We start from the raw sequence: 14,760 nt of genomic DNA on the forward strand, positions 1-14,760 counted from the left end.
AGATGATATACAATAGACCTGATCAACCCAAATCACAAGGGCTGTGGTGAACTCAACAAGAAATGCAGTGGCTTCTACTTCACAGGCTCGTGGGAATTAGCGTGTGCTGACTTTTTGGAGAGAAAGTTCCTAAACTCACTGAGACAAGATCTATTCCTGTTACAAAGAAGCCAACGGATGCGTAGGCTGACGTGGCATTGAACTCAACAGGGCTGACCATGCATTTGCGACACGTTCCCACTTAAACAGGATTTCAAGACCCAAAACATTTCACTTGAGCTGAGCCAGAACACAAAGACATTTGCTGCTCTACCTATGGTTAAATTGACAGGGATTACTTAAGGTAGCAATGGCTTGGGGAAGATGAGAGTGTTCAAAATATAGCTAGATATCGTCTTTGTCAGACAAAAGGCAAAGTTTCAGTGCACTTGTACAGACTTTACTTGCCTTGTGCGTGTGTTTATATTAGTTTATCAACATTTTCAGTACTTTTATGCTTCCTCTAAGTATAGGTTATATTTCTAAGCAGCATATTTTCCAGGGAAAAGATTTATGACGTCAATGGTTTCTGAAAAAAAGCGTGTTAGCTAATCCATTACGCAGACTACCAGTCAGTAGAACAAACCAGAGAACTACAAAGAAGAGAATGCTACCAACCACAACAGTCTTCAGCTCCATGGGATTTCATGCATCAGGGGCTGAATTGTTAGTTTTAACATAAGAAATTTATTACACCAAGACAGAAAAGCAATGAGCAACACGCATTGAGACATCACCATTATTGTCACCCACCTATTAAAAGACAGGGAAAGAGAGATCTTTCTGATCCAAAAGAAACATAAGTGTCTGGGAAATAAATTTCTTAGTGCACTGTCAGGAAAAGGCTGGGTTCAACCTTATCTCCAGTGACTCAGGCAGAGAGGATGCTCTGAAATCATCAGCCTCCGGGAATATAGTAAACTTAATGCCACATGTAAGCAGATTTTCCAATATGTAACATTATAGCTAAGATGCTATTTTATCTGAAGATAATTACACAACCGAGCATCACCCAAGAACATTCGGTTAAATTCAGAGGGGAGCTAAAAACTGAACTTCAGAGCACCAGCCCACTGTACTTTCTCAGTTTCCTGGGTCCAGGTTTGTCAGGCTCTTCGTTTTGCAACTGCACAACAGGGAGAAGACGACTGACAGCACCATATGGATACCCACGTACTTTGAGTGTCACATTCAACTCCTGCATCACTAAAGGGTTTTTTAATTTTACAGATCACTTAAGTTAATAAGTAAATGAAAAAATGCAGTTAAAATTATTTTATTTTGATTTCTTCCTAAGACTGTCTTGCTCTTTCATCAGAAGGTCTCACATCCCCAAACACTGCTGCTTGAATGTGCACAGTTCAGTAGCCCAGCTCCACCTGGTGGAGGTTAAAACCAGTCACATTTAAATTTAGCATCTCCAAAAAAGGGAGAATCAAAACTATCAAAGAATAACCTGGGTAAAAATCAGAGTAGACCATCCCATCAGGCAGCAGCTTTCTCCTCAACCACCTTTCCCATCCATCCATACTCAAGTGTTAAGCATATGTAATCAAGAATACAACGGATCCCTCCAATGCCTTTGCACATTCTTAAACTAACTTGTCAATCTTTCAGACATATGAAGAAGCAGAATTATTTACCTGGATAATATCTGAAAGCTTATGCAATCCAGCTGTATTGATAAATATCCCTGTACCTACAGAGAAGAATGCATGATTATTTTTTGCACAAATGCACACACACTTGTATATCTATCCATATCTTGTCTAACCAGCACAACACACTGAGAATACAACGGCTTGAAAATATCACCTGAAACAGATAAATGATTCCAAATTTTTCATTACTATTCAAAATTCAGTGAGAAATGTAAAACTAACATGCCACAATTAAGCTTCCTGTCAGTGATGCACCGGTAAGTTATAATCTGAATTAAGCTTCCTGTCAGTGATGCACCGGTAAGTTATAATCTGAGGCAGTTATAAAAACCTCTTGAAGCTCCTCTAAATTACAAACTCGAAAGGAGATAATTAAGACAAAAACAAGCATGTTTAAACCGTTTGGTTTCTTTTGCAAAAGCTCACACAGCAACTAATAATGGTCCCAAAAAAAAAAAAAAAAAAAAGGAAGCTGACCACCTCCTTTTAAGCAAACAGAGACAAAACTTACTTTTGCTACAGCTACAAATAGCCCCTTGCAAACATCCCAGAGCCTCTAGTATGCTTGTAACAATGACTACAGAGGAGCAGTTAAAAGAACATATGAAATACGCTGATGATGAAAACATGACCATGGAAATGGTAAACCGATACATCTGTTACGTCCAGAGTGCTAACAGTCTAAAAGGAGAAACACACTAGGCCAAAAAGGATGAACAGACATACTCACAAAGGACATATTTGCACAACTGACAGTCTATGGTCTAGTCTCCGCAAAGTGGGTTTGCCCTCTTTAATGCTTTACTCAAGAGCCTGCTAGTGAAAACTGGCTAAATTATCTTCTTAGCACATGAAAAAGCTCAAGTCTTTTATTTGCAGAAGAGCAAGTTAAAGAACAAGCTCCGGATAGACATTAGAAGAGAAGTTTGTTAACTGAAAGGCATTATCCGATTCCCAGCATTCCTGTTTCATAACTCCATGACCATGGAAGAGCTTGAGACACAAAAGAGCTATCAGCCAAATGTTGACAAGCTCCACCTAAAACAATCTTACTGGTTTTGGAAAAGAACAGCTTTATCTGCAAGACTTCTTTGCATGCGTGCATGCATGTATACGATCAGGTTTGACACAAAACAGTACTTCTGTAGTAGTTTGTTACACGAATGGACATAAAACATATTGCCCAGTAAAGGCACTGGGACTTTCTAGCAAGTTTTAATAAACAAGACACAGGTCTCTAGGAACATATTTTAAGATTTTAAAACTTTTAAAATTTAAATCCAAATGAAGATCCGATCCCTTTCTCCTTCTCTCCTCAAAACATGCAAGCTCCCAATTGTTGACATAAAAGGGAAAAGAGCTGCAATGCCCAATCGAAACAACTACCATGTTCACACTTACGGCCTGAAAGAAACTGTAAAATCTGCTCAAGTGACTCCAGGAGGGAGGATTTGGTCTGGAATGTTATTTGTGCCTCTGCAAACAGATCGAAGATGTAGCTGCAATTTACAAAGGAAAAACACAAACAGTTAACACTGTAAATACTCACACAGACATAGTTGTTGTTAGAAAAGAATAATAGTAATTTCACTTCCTAGTGTAGACAAGAACATGTTCTTGTCTTCATGAGGAAGAACATCATACAGGAATATAAATAAGTATTTGGTTATAAAGATAGCAGACAATATTGACATGACTGAAAGCACGCTGACCACATCTTTCACAAACACTTTCCATCATTTCTCTGCAACATAGAGTATGTATTAATTTAGAAACTGATTTACAAATATTTTCCATGACTTCTTTACAGTGTACAATAAGCATTGGTTTAGAAACAGACTTACAGAGCTCTGAGGTACCTCAAGCCAAATCACAGCAGCTCTGGTACCTCAGTTTAAATCACAACATCAAAATTAAACAGCAGCAAAGCAAGGAGCTACTTCTAGTTCAGGATACCCGATAGGCATACGCTTGGCATAGAGAGTTTCCACTCTCTAAAATTCTGGCTTTCGAGGGATTGTGGTCTTCAGCTTCTAACACAGTGACATGGTACCATGAGTAAACAGTGAAACCATAAAGCCGACTCTTAATCGCTACAGAATAATAGTGTATTCAAAGCATCATACTACTAAATCAAGTAAAGAGGAAACACTTTAGAAGGGAGTTTCATCAGAAGTAGCGATTGCTACAGAAAGGTCATTTAGGTAAGCCCAAAACCTTGAGTAAACACTTTTCCCAGAAGCTAGAACAGTACTACCAGTCCTAACAGCTGCTGATAGACCATTTAAATGCTTACTTATTATTTGTCCTATTGCAGGTTTGCTACGTAAATACATAAAATTACTTTCATTGGCAAGAAGGTCATACTAGAGCCAGTTGCACAGGGTTCAGAGTTTGTTGTTCTTTTAACATGCAAACATCTTAACAAGAAGAGAATACGTTTACCTTCCCTCTTTGGTGACTCCACTGTCATTCAATGGCAGTTCCACAGCATCAATAGCATTTTCTAGCTGAAGAAGAATTTCTTTAAGGAAACCAAGAGGGGAAAAAAGTTAGGGCTCACAGATATTCATTTCTGGGACTCACCTGAACCACTTTTTTCAAATGCACTTTATTACAAAGGCTGTGACCAAAACCAGGAACCTAGCAGTTTTCTTGATCCTGGAAATAAACCAAAATGAATAAAAACAATTTTCTAGATATCACCGCTAAATATCTGTGTTAAAATTTAAGAACTTCTATCATCTCAATTCTTAGTTGAAGCTTACAATGCTTCTATGAAACACAGTAGTCAAACACACGTTAAACTCTCTCTATAGATGGAGAAAGCTGTTCTTGGAAATGCTTTATAAACACGAGACATCTCAAGCCCTCAATGTGAGCTTCACTTAGTGTCAAGCTCTTACAGCAGAACGATGAAACTAATTTATTGCCAGCACACTGGTAAGATTAGGAAGCAAAGGGAAATTTCTGGCAAAGAAAAAAGTTATAGTCACCTGTCAACTGTCTCACCTTTCGGGGAAAAAATCCTCTACAACTAAACATTTCTTAAATTCCTCCCAAAAAAAGAGGCAGCTTGAACTTCCATGCATTTTTCCATTATGTGCAGATGTCAAAGGAAAGGCTACGTGAACCTGGTTTATAATCATTGTCCAGATCACCTTTTGAAGTTTTTTCCAACAACAGTTTTGGTGAATACAAACAAACAAAAAAAACCAAACTTACTCTTTATCTTTGCTATATCTTCAAGTCCCATATTCAGCCCTGTTGAAGAAAGGAATGATTTCAAAAAGGATGTTTCATCTTTGTTTCATTCTCTAGTTTCTTTATGCCTTTTTAGAAATTATACATATGAAGGCTGCATCCGTGTATATGGGGAAAGATATCTGTATTCCACTCGCTCCTCTTCTTTATGACCCATAATGTCATGTTGGCTTGACCACATCTTGTCATATCTGTTTGACAGTACTACTAAATAACAGTAAGTTATTTACTAATCAAAATCAATTTTCTGGGAAACAGTTATTCACCTGTCTTCAATCATGACACCCTATAATCCCATTGAAACAGTGGTTCGTGGCTATTAACACACCTGAGTTGGCTATCTCCATATTGAATTCAGCATTTATTTCATTCTGTTGAACTACTTTGGCTTGTTCTTCCAGTACTACATTTATAGCATCCATTGCCGAAGCCAAATCGTAAGGTGTCAAGTCAAAGGACGACGACTCCTCACACAGCTTCTCCTAGAATATCAAAGAATGGGAGTATTATGCGGACTGCAGAGTATGCTATTTGATCAAGCAACTTCATAGACGATCAGACTTGACTTCCTATCTGACCTCCAGCTCAGTTCAGAGAACTTTTTCAAAACGCTTGAAGATCATGACTAGGCATCTCTCTTTTTCTAAAACGTGGCACAGGCATTAGGCAAATACTTTTGCCTTTTCTACGTGATCAGCAGTTCTACTGTTTCCATCCCGTAATAAGTCAGTGTCATTACTAAGATCCCTTTTGTTTTAATAGGCCTCTGTGTTCTTAATGCTGCTGCTCAGATTTTTCTTGACATCTTCGTTTCTCTTACGTACTTGCCAAGTAGTTTGCCGTCTGCTAGCAAACTAAGTAGCAAATATTAATTACAGAATCACTTTGTCCTTCAGAAGCGCTATCCCCAGTCCCTCTCACACTTAGGAAAGTGTGAAGACATATGAAGACATGGTCCTTGCCCCTCATGGTCTCACATTCAAAGACTGGGACAAAGAATAAGAGCAGAGAAAAGAAGAAAAAAAAAAGCTACAAATACATATTAGCCACATGTAAAATTTAGGACGACATTATATATGAGAACAAATGTTATTATAGGGAAGGAAAGAAATATATTAACTCTCAATAAAAAAGCAGTGATGTAACGATCTGAACACTCACCAGACTGGTAAGTTTGAAAAAACTCTCTCTGACCTTGAAAAATAGGTCACAGTTTGCTTTGTCGTGAAGTTGTTACTCATGAAAAAAATTGTATTCCTTGAGGAACAGGGAGAAGTAGTAAGGGCTTACCTACACAAAAAATTGACTGCAATGGCTGTTAAGAAATAAGTCATAAAGAAAAAATGTGCCAACATTCTACTCAGGAAAAGGTCAATTTTATTTCAGAGTAATTATTAAGTTGGAATAGGGACATTCACATGCAAATAAACAAACAAGAAATATTGCAAAATGAGTGGTTGCGGAATAGCAACTCTGATAAATTTCCACACGCAAGCAACAATTAATATTTTTTAAATGCAACAAAGGGAAAAAAAAAAACCAAAAAAACTTATCTCATGTTTTCCATTCATTTTTCAACATAAAAGTTTGTTTTGCACCCACATACTGGATGCAATTCCACAACTACCTTTTGTCAAAACCAGCACACCCTCCAGTGGTCTTTTTACAGGTGGACAATGATACAAAAACATGCAATCAGAAAACAAATTTCACAGCTGCTTAGCAGAAATCCCGCTGGGAGGTTGTTCATTTGGTAGAATTAAGGGGACATATTTCAAAGGCTCCTTTGCATTTCGTTATTTAAGCAAAGGACTGCAGTTTTGAGCCGACTAAGAGGAAGGTCTCTTCACGTATGCGTTTTGTTTTGTTTTTTTAAATGAGAAAAGATTTGGAAATATGACAAGAAGTCATATTTGCACTGAACAGCTGATGTGGCTGACCGTCAAAAGAGGGTCTTGACATGTTTTCTTGCAGCCTGGAAGAGAACTCTAAAGAAAGAAAACCAGCAAGCTCATAAATTTGGAGAGCCACCCTTTAGGAGACTACCACCTTGCAGAAAATCACGGCAGTGACAAAGGACAGCTATTTAAACCTACAAAGCTTCAACTGTCATGGAAACAAGAAACACTAATATTAACAACTGAAACAGCTGAGTACAGCTTTAACAGACTATTTGTAATAGGACACTGGTCTGTTTTTTCCCTTCGGGTGTAGTCTGAAAAATGGCAACAGACCAGGAACAAGTAACTTACCACATTGTGAGCTTCATCAAGTATTACTACAGTTCCCTTCAGGTCCAAATTGTGTGCTCTCCGGCTCTAAAGATATAAAAGAGGAGCGTCACGGGCATAAAAATCAAAGAAACAGATATCTGATTGACTGAGAAACTGGCTTATTAGACTGATTTAGATTTTAATATGTTTTGGTTACAATTTTCCCGGGAAATAGTAGATAATTGCTGTGGCTATCTAATATGTAAATCACAAAATTGTTTTCTCTGGAAGTGAAAGTGATGAAATGCACTCACACAAAAGTTTACAGAGTTTACAACTGAAATTGTAATAAAGAAGAAAATATTTGTACCATATTAGGAGGCACAAGTTTATCAGAATTAAACTTCATTCTTGACTTTTGCCAATAGGGATTGGCGGGGAAGCGGGGTGAGAAAGAGGCTTTTTTGGCTTGTTTTTATAAATTCACGTTTGTATCATCTTTGCAAGAAGAGGATGCTATGACAACGCCCCAGACTATACTGTATCATTTAGCTTCACTTCACAATGCTTCCTTGCTTAGGGTAGCCAGAAAATATTTTTAAATTTTTTAAATGTTTGCTACAACAACAAAACACAATGGGATGTTATCTAGCTCCTACTGTGACTCATTAATTATTCTGAGTTGTATGCAGATGTCAGTAATTTGTTTCCTCAGAGGTTTCAAAGGTTTCATTTTCTATCCATGAAATACAGCGAACTTATTATAGCAGCTTTTACAAAGCCAGCAACTCTCCTCAAGAGGGACATTCAATTTCTGCCAACCAGGTTTCCTTATTCCAGAAGCCAGGTGGCTTCTAGCGGCTGCAGAAACAAAATTGTTTCAGCACGTGTGCAAAAAGCACTGCATAGTATGTGACCGAAGACTTATATTCAGAAGGTAAACATAACCAAACAAGAAGGGCATCACGTTCTGCAAAGCTAATTCTCTAACATTGCAAAGAGCTCAGTTTCAAACAAACAACAAAAAAACTAAAACAGAAAAAATTTAACTGTGGGAAAGAACTTTACAAGGAAAAATACAAAAGGGCCCTCGGTTCCGAGTTTGAATTGGATTTTGATTAGTTTTGAAGTGTATCATACAATACATTTGTTTGCTATGCATCGTTTCTTTAGAGTTTATCCACTAGAAGCCAATACAAGATCAACAGAAGAACAATTGCACTTGGAAATACAGGTATATATTACCTTTGAGTCTAGCAAATAGTTGTAAGGCATAAAAATAATATCTGCTTGCTGCTTCAGGCTCCGAGAGAGATAATAAGGACAAGCTCTGTTTTAAAAAAGAATAACACAAACTATAAAGTAATAGCTGCCAAAACATTAAAGTACAGTCCACATTCACGTATTGTATTTCAGACTCTCAAGGATTTCTAATCAACTGCTTAATGAGTTGAAACTGGCACATTAGATTTTAGGGCAGATGGTTAGCTCTACTCATATGGGCCCAGTTCAGCATCGCTAGTAACAAGTGTCAAAAATGCCAAGTTGTGCAGCTCAAAAACAAAGAGCGAAACGGAAAAAGAGTGACATTCATTAGCGCATTATTTTTTCTCCCCTTTAGGCCAGAAGCGGATGCTGGACTAGACTATTAAACCTCAACGAGTCAGTTATCCTGTCCCCTTAGATCTGAAACAAAACTGCAATACGATTTGCCATATCAAATGATATTGGCAGCCTCTACTCAAGAGAGAATCAGGTGAGCCTCATTCTGATTCGATTCAGTCTTTACACAAATAAGGCCTGAAATATACTACTACATAATGAAAACTAGAGTAACAGAAGTTAAAGGCTTAGTGCACATATATATTTGTTGAAAGCTATCTCTGTGCAACGTTATTTTGCCACTCCGCTTTGCTCTCGTCATTGCTCCGCTACTTTGGCGTGTGTCAAGTTCATACCAAGGTATTAATAAACAGATAAATAGTTTTCACAAAAGAGGAGGAGGAAGGTCAGAGAGGAACATTTACCTGTGCTTGTTCCCATTTTTAACCAAGTCTTCAATATCCATGATGGAGTCAATCAGTTCTTTCTCTGTACTCTTCTCTGTGAAAAACATTAGAATGCTACAACCACATGGTTATGTAAAGGAATCACACAAAGATACTGTAATTCTTTCTAGGTGCACTGACTTTCTCTCTTCCACCTGCAAGGTTACCAGCTGCAACGTACACCCACAAAGCGCCTAGTAGCCCTAACAATTCAGAATCTTCTCCTCATTCCAAGCCTAATTTTTTCGTGGCTAAGTTATCCACAGTTGTTCTTGCGTCAACAGCGTCCCTTCTCCCAAATAATACCTCTCCCCTCTTTATGTTTATCCTCCAATTTGTTTGAAACTGGAATCATACTTTTCTTAGCCTAGAATGTATCAGATTAATCAAAGTTAATTTACTCTTCTCTTCTATACAGGCTCTGTGTTCCCATATGGAACCTTGTAGCACTTTTCCCTGCTTGAGCAGGAAGGGGGGTTGGACTAGATGATCTCCAGAGGTCCCTTCCAACCTCAACTATTCCGTGATTCTGTTCCAGCTTCAGTTCATCTCAGTTAAATACAGACAACAAGAATTACAGTATCTGAATCAGAGCTCTCCAATAACCAACACCATGGCACTATGTCTGCTTCTAATGGAGACATCTCAATATCCTCCGGAATTGTATTTTTTTAATACGTATTAAACTGGCAGCACTATAATCTGATTACCTACAACTTCAAAATTCTTCTCAGTTCTTTCCAACTAACGAACATCGAGCTAATAGCAAAGGTTTCTGGTTTTCATTCCAATTGCATTCTGTATTACAAATGACAGAATTTGGCCCTAGTTGTTAAGAAGCAGATGAACCTGACTGGGGTAACATTTCATTCTTGAAAGACATTAGTCCCTTGTTAGAACAACAAAAGGCTTAAAATAAAAAAAAAAAACACCTAGAGCAAAGCATCATCCATATACATATATATAGATAGATATAAAATACACACATACACACAGAAGCAGATTCTGCCAGCTCTTTCAAACTTCTTTACCTGCCTCACAAAGATCTCCCTCTCCAAAAAGAAAGGGCTTTACTCCTACAGCCAAACTCACCTTCCACATTGTTATAGAAATGACAAGTATGAGCCATCACTTTCATTCGGCACATGTAAATCTGTAAAACAGAGTATATTTTAGTAGAGCAGCACAGCTTCTGAAACACTGAAAGGTGAGTTAAGAGGTGAAGAACTATCAGCTTTCTGTAACACCAGATAATTAATAAATGGTAGTCTCAGTTTTTTAGCTCTAAAATCATGTGTCCCTGTGTCCACCTAAAAGTCACACTCTTATGTAGCACAGAACACTCACATGGCAAGAGGAAATTTGGTTATATTTTGCCACTAGTACTTTGTAAAAAGAGTAATCTTTAACATTACTAGTAAAAACAGCAGGTATATCAATCACAGAAGCATGATTTTAAAACACTCGAAAAACACTTGAGAGGCAGACCAGGAAGTAAACTGCAAACTATCAACTTAACTCTCAGGTTCTACATAATCACATCCTTCTCTGGCTCATAAGTGCTACCAAAGACTCAGAATTAAGTTTTGCACTAACAAAACTAGAAACCGTATCAGTTCCTCAAGAAGTGTGGAAAAATAGCATCTTTCACACAGTCACTGGTAGCGAAGCTTAACGTCAAGGTTAAGAATTACATACCATACACCAGAACAAAAAATTGCATGTTCACGCTACCCATATTTGCAAGGCTGTGTTCTCACCTGCACGTGGTTGCTCTCCTGTCGCTTCACCTCAGGATTGATGCAAAGCTGCTCTCTGGAACCCAAAACACATATCTTTGGCCTATAAAAACAGAATACACAAAGCTGATACTAAAAACAAGGCAAGAAAGGAAAATACTGTTGTATGTGTCTAGCTTGGGCATAGTAAGTCAAATGTGAAGGGCTCATGAGATAGAGAAGCAACAAAATGAGGGTCAGAATCAGATGGTAAGTAAAACTACTCTGTAACAACTATACGTTCTTTGACTTTATGGTGTTCTTTCTCCTAGTAACAACAGGAAGTAACAAGCAGCAGTTTACTGTGGAAGGTCATAAGTAGCAGCTTACATCATCCACTACAAAATCTGAATTCTTTTATGCCAGTTCAGTCAAATAATCTGGGTCCTCTCACCCATTACAAGCTATTCTGCAGGTGTCAGTGATTTTTAATCTAAGATCAGGACAAGAACCAACGCACTACAGTCGTTCACAATACTTTTTTGCTTATTACAAGGCTGTATCTGCAAAATAAGCATATAAGCAAATGATTACTACCTGCACAAAGAGTTCAGTCAGCACATTGACCTGTCAACAGTTGACAACTACAACACACATTGGCATAGCAAAAACACAAACATAAGGAGTTCAGCTTTATAATGACTTCCCACTGCCTTACAGAAATATTAAAAACACACCACCATGGAGTTTCACAAACTAGTACTACTTGGAGGAACAATAACAGTGTGTTCTATTCACATATGTAAACTGGAAAAATTTACTCTCCCCGAGCCAAAAAACCCACAGCAATCTAATGAATTCTTTTGTCTCAAGTTCAGAAAAAGCTTATAGGATTTAAGGAGATAGGGGAAAAAAAAAAAATCCTCCGCGCTTCCTCCCACCTGGAATTTCAGAAGTAAATATAAGTGGAGAACCAGAACCAGAGTGAATTCAGAAAATTCTAAGATAGAAGGAGATGATAAGAAAAGAAAAGCTGTGAACTATTGGGGGTGGGGGGGGGGGGATCACAAAAAAAAAAAAAAAAAAAATCAAAGAAATCCAGGTTCTATACATGCACATTAAGAGAACTGCATTTCAGTCGGTATCAATTGTTTTATACATTCATCCACACAAATTCAAATACTTATTGAAATAGCTGGGTTCCTCCCCTTTTTCTTGGGATAGAAGCAGTATCATAATCATATTTACCTGTAGACTGTGTTCTTTAATTCATTAATGACTTGCGTAAGTTGTGAGTGAGTTCTGGAGGCATAAATTATTTTAGGAACGTCAGTGTAATAAGCTGTTACATAGAGAGGAAAAAAAAAATTATTAGCAGAGAAAGAACTAAAGATATCATTAGTCTCCCTTCCCTGTGGTGCCATTGTAACAATTTGTTTTATAGAGGCAGCAAGAAATTTTATCATCTAACTACTCACACAAAAGAAATGAGCTAAAGAGATTTCTAATGTTCTAAGAAAATTAAAAATACATAAGACACCTTTAAAAACCTATGAAATAGTACGAAATTGTGCTTCAGCTGCCAAACAATGCTTCCATAGCTTTTATGACTATATACTCATTGTAAGAGATAGGTAAAGTCAAAAGCGTTCATTAACATTCCTGATTTTATGCTCAGTGGGAGCGATAAAACGTACTTACCTGGGACATCAGCATCCACAGCAGCATTGCCCCAGGATGACATGGGTCTGTCAGGAAAGAGCTCCACTCCGTTCATACGTTGTGCAATTTTGCGGGCTGAAATAGTATCTTTAAAGTGTTCCCGCCAAGCCAGAGTGGAACACAGAAGGCACAGTGTCTTTCCTGTGCCTGTAGGGCTCTCCAGAATGCCATTTACCTTCTTTATTGAAAAGAAATAGAATGAAAAAAATGAGTATATTGGATATTCAACTAGAATAGATCATCGTGCAGTACAGCATTTTCCCAGTAAAAGAGAATTCACTATGCAGGAAAGTATACCATATGACAGAAACACATACCCCACAAAGTTTTTACATGCAAGACCTGTGACCTCTAATCAGCTCAGTGAAACTCAGGCTAAAATCCAGAGACAACTGTTATCCTTTATTTACTATAAGGATGGAAAATGCCTCTGCTAAATAGAATGCATCACATTTCAGCATAAAAGGCACACAAATATTAGAAATTACTCCAAAAAATAGAAATTGATTCTTAGATTATAGAATGCTTATTTTCCCTAGAACGATGACTATATCCTGCATCACAAAATCTAGACATAGTTTCAGCAGAAAGTTTGGCAAGCAGGTCCATTTCTAAATATCTAGCTCTACTGGACATTCCAATTTCCAAGTGTTTTCACAAACTGCATTATAAATAACAGGTGAGCTTGCACAGCTGAGACAAATCATGGTAAGCACACTAAAAGAATTTATTCATGTAACAGGCTTATATAAGTTTTACTACCACATGAGAAGGACCAAGCCCTTGCCTATGATCCTGAGGAATGCTGAGCTATCATGGAAAGCCTAAGCTTCTGTTTCATCTCTCAGAAGAAGCAAGGACCTTGGAGATCGTGTTTACCAATTCCAGAACAAAAATAACTATTGTAAAAACCATTCCTTATTTGACATTCATTCAGTAAGATTACATTATCGTAGCTAGAAGGGCAACTTACACTAATAGTACAATTCACTAACAATACAAAAGCAAAACTTCTAAGGATAGAGTGCACGAACATAAGAACTACTTCCTTAATTTTTCTTCCTTTTCCCACATTAGGCAGAAATAGCCTGTCCTCATTTCTACTGAGAGATACAACACTTGCCCATTTCTGGGTTTTTAATAACTGTATACTAAAATAAAATTACAAATAAAATCAGAAAAAATTGAAAAAGGCAGTATACAGACAACAAGAAGTAAACTTGAATCATGACTCCTTTTTTAAGGAACCCCTTTTCACAGCTAGAAATGAGATACGCGTAGTAAATGAACTAAGATACACCTAGGAACTAAGCTGCTGTAGATCTGACTTGTAACACAGTCAAGAATTAAATTTTAGCAGAGGAAAAACTGCTGCGCCAGAGCCCCTTGGCTGCAAGGAGCAGCACGCCGCCGGCACCTCCCAGCACTCACCTTCTGCAGACACTCGAGCACTTTGGCCATGTACGCTTCCTGGCACTTGTACGGTTGGAAAGGAAAATCCACGGTGATGCCATTTAGAGTAACCTTAGGCATGTTTTCCGCAAGGCACCTGAAACTAAGGGCATGCGCGTGATCTGCAGTAACACGACGCTAGGAGGAGCCCGCGCGCCCGACAGCGCCTCGAGCAATGAGCCGGATGCTCGTTTGCATAACAAGCGCCCGAAATGGCCCGTCTCCCCCTCACAAAATCGGGGCCTCTAACACGTTAGCAGCAAATCCGCTCCGCAGCCCGGGCGGGGCGCGCAGGGGCCCGGCGCAGCGGGCTCACCGGAGGACCCGGCCGCCACGTTCACGTTCCCCGGGGGGGCCGGACCCCGGTGCTTCCCCGCGGCCCTCACAGGCCCTTCCCAGGACAGGGCCGCTTCCCTGACAGCGCCCCTCGCTGCGCCCACCCTCCGGCACCCGGGCGCCCCGGTGGCACCGGCGGAGCCTCCCTCGGCCCTGCCCGCGCCGCCGAGACCCCCCCCCGCCGCTCCCCCCGGTTGCCATGGGGACGCGGGCGCCGCCGCAGCCTCACCTCGCGCGCCACCGTTCAGAATCCCCGCGCCTGCGTCACGTGCCCGGGCTCCTTCCGCCGCGTCACTTCCGCCGCGCC

The 14,760-nt window shown here is 39.1% G+C and overlaps 1 protein-coding gene across 3 annotated transcripts in view; it reads right to left on the reverse strand.

The window, feature by feature from the left end:
* Positions 1 to 14,757, reverse strand: part of RTEL1 (regulator of telomere elongation helicase 1) — a 52,244-nt gene extending 37,487 nt beyond the window's left edge. For 2 of the 3 annotated variants that reach the window (XM_068913062.1, XM_068913063.1), the window contains exons 1-14: positions 14,683 to 14,749; positions 14,097 to 14,220; positions 12,645 to 12,843; positions 12,192 to 12,285; positions 10,986 to 11,067; positions 10,318 to 10,378; positions 9,205 to 9,280; positions 8,423 to 8,507; positions 7,217 to 7,282; positions 5,293 to 5,446; positions 4,926 to 4,964; positions 4,146 to 4,224; positions 3,102 to 3,199; positions 1,683 to 1,738 (exon numbers count right to left, since the gene is read on the reverse strand). In XM_068913062.1, coding sequence (XP_068769163.1) covers positions 1,683 to 1,738; positions 3,102 to 3,199; positions 4,146 to 4,224; positions 4,926 to 4,964; positions 5,293 to 5,446; positions 7,217 to 7,282; positions 8,423 to 8,507; positions 9,205 to 9,280; positions 10,318 to 10,378; positions 10,986 to 11,067; positions 12,192 to 12,285; positions 12,645 to 12,843; positions 14,097 to 14,198 — 1,191 coding nt within the window. In that variant the 5' untranslated portion in view covers positions 14,199 to 14,220; positions 14,683 to 14,749. Of the gene's footprint in view, positions 1 to 1,682; positions 1,739 to 3,101; positions 3,200 to 4,145; positions 4,225 to 4,925; positions 4,965 to 5,292; positions 5,447 to 7,216; positions 7,283 to 8,422; positions 8,508 to 9,204; positions 9,281 to 10,317; positions 10,379 to 10,985; positions 11,068 to 12,191; positions 12,286 to 12,644; positions 12,844 to 14,096; positions 14,221 to 14,682 lie in introns of all 3 variants that reach the window. The other variant, XM_068913064.1, reaches the window with a different exon arrangement.
* Between the last annotated feature and the right edge of the window lie 3 nt (positions 14,758 to 14,760).

Source organism: Struthio camelus, chromosome 18 (assembly GCF_040807025.1).
Source record: "Struthio camelus isolate bStrCam1 chromosome 18, bStrCam1.hap1, whole genome shotgun sequence".
In the NCBI taxonomy this organism is placed as follows: Eukaryota; Metazoa; Chordata; class Aves; order Struthioniformes; family Struthionidae; genus Struthio; species Struthio camelus.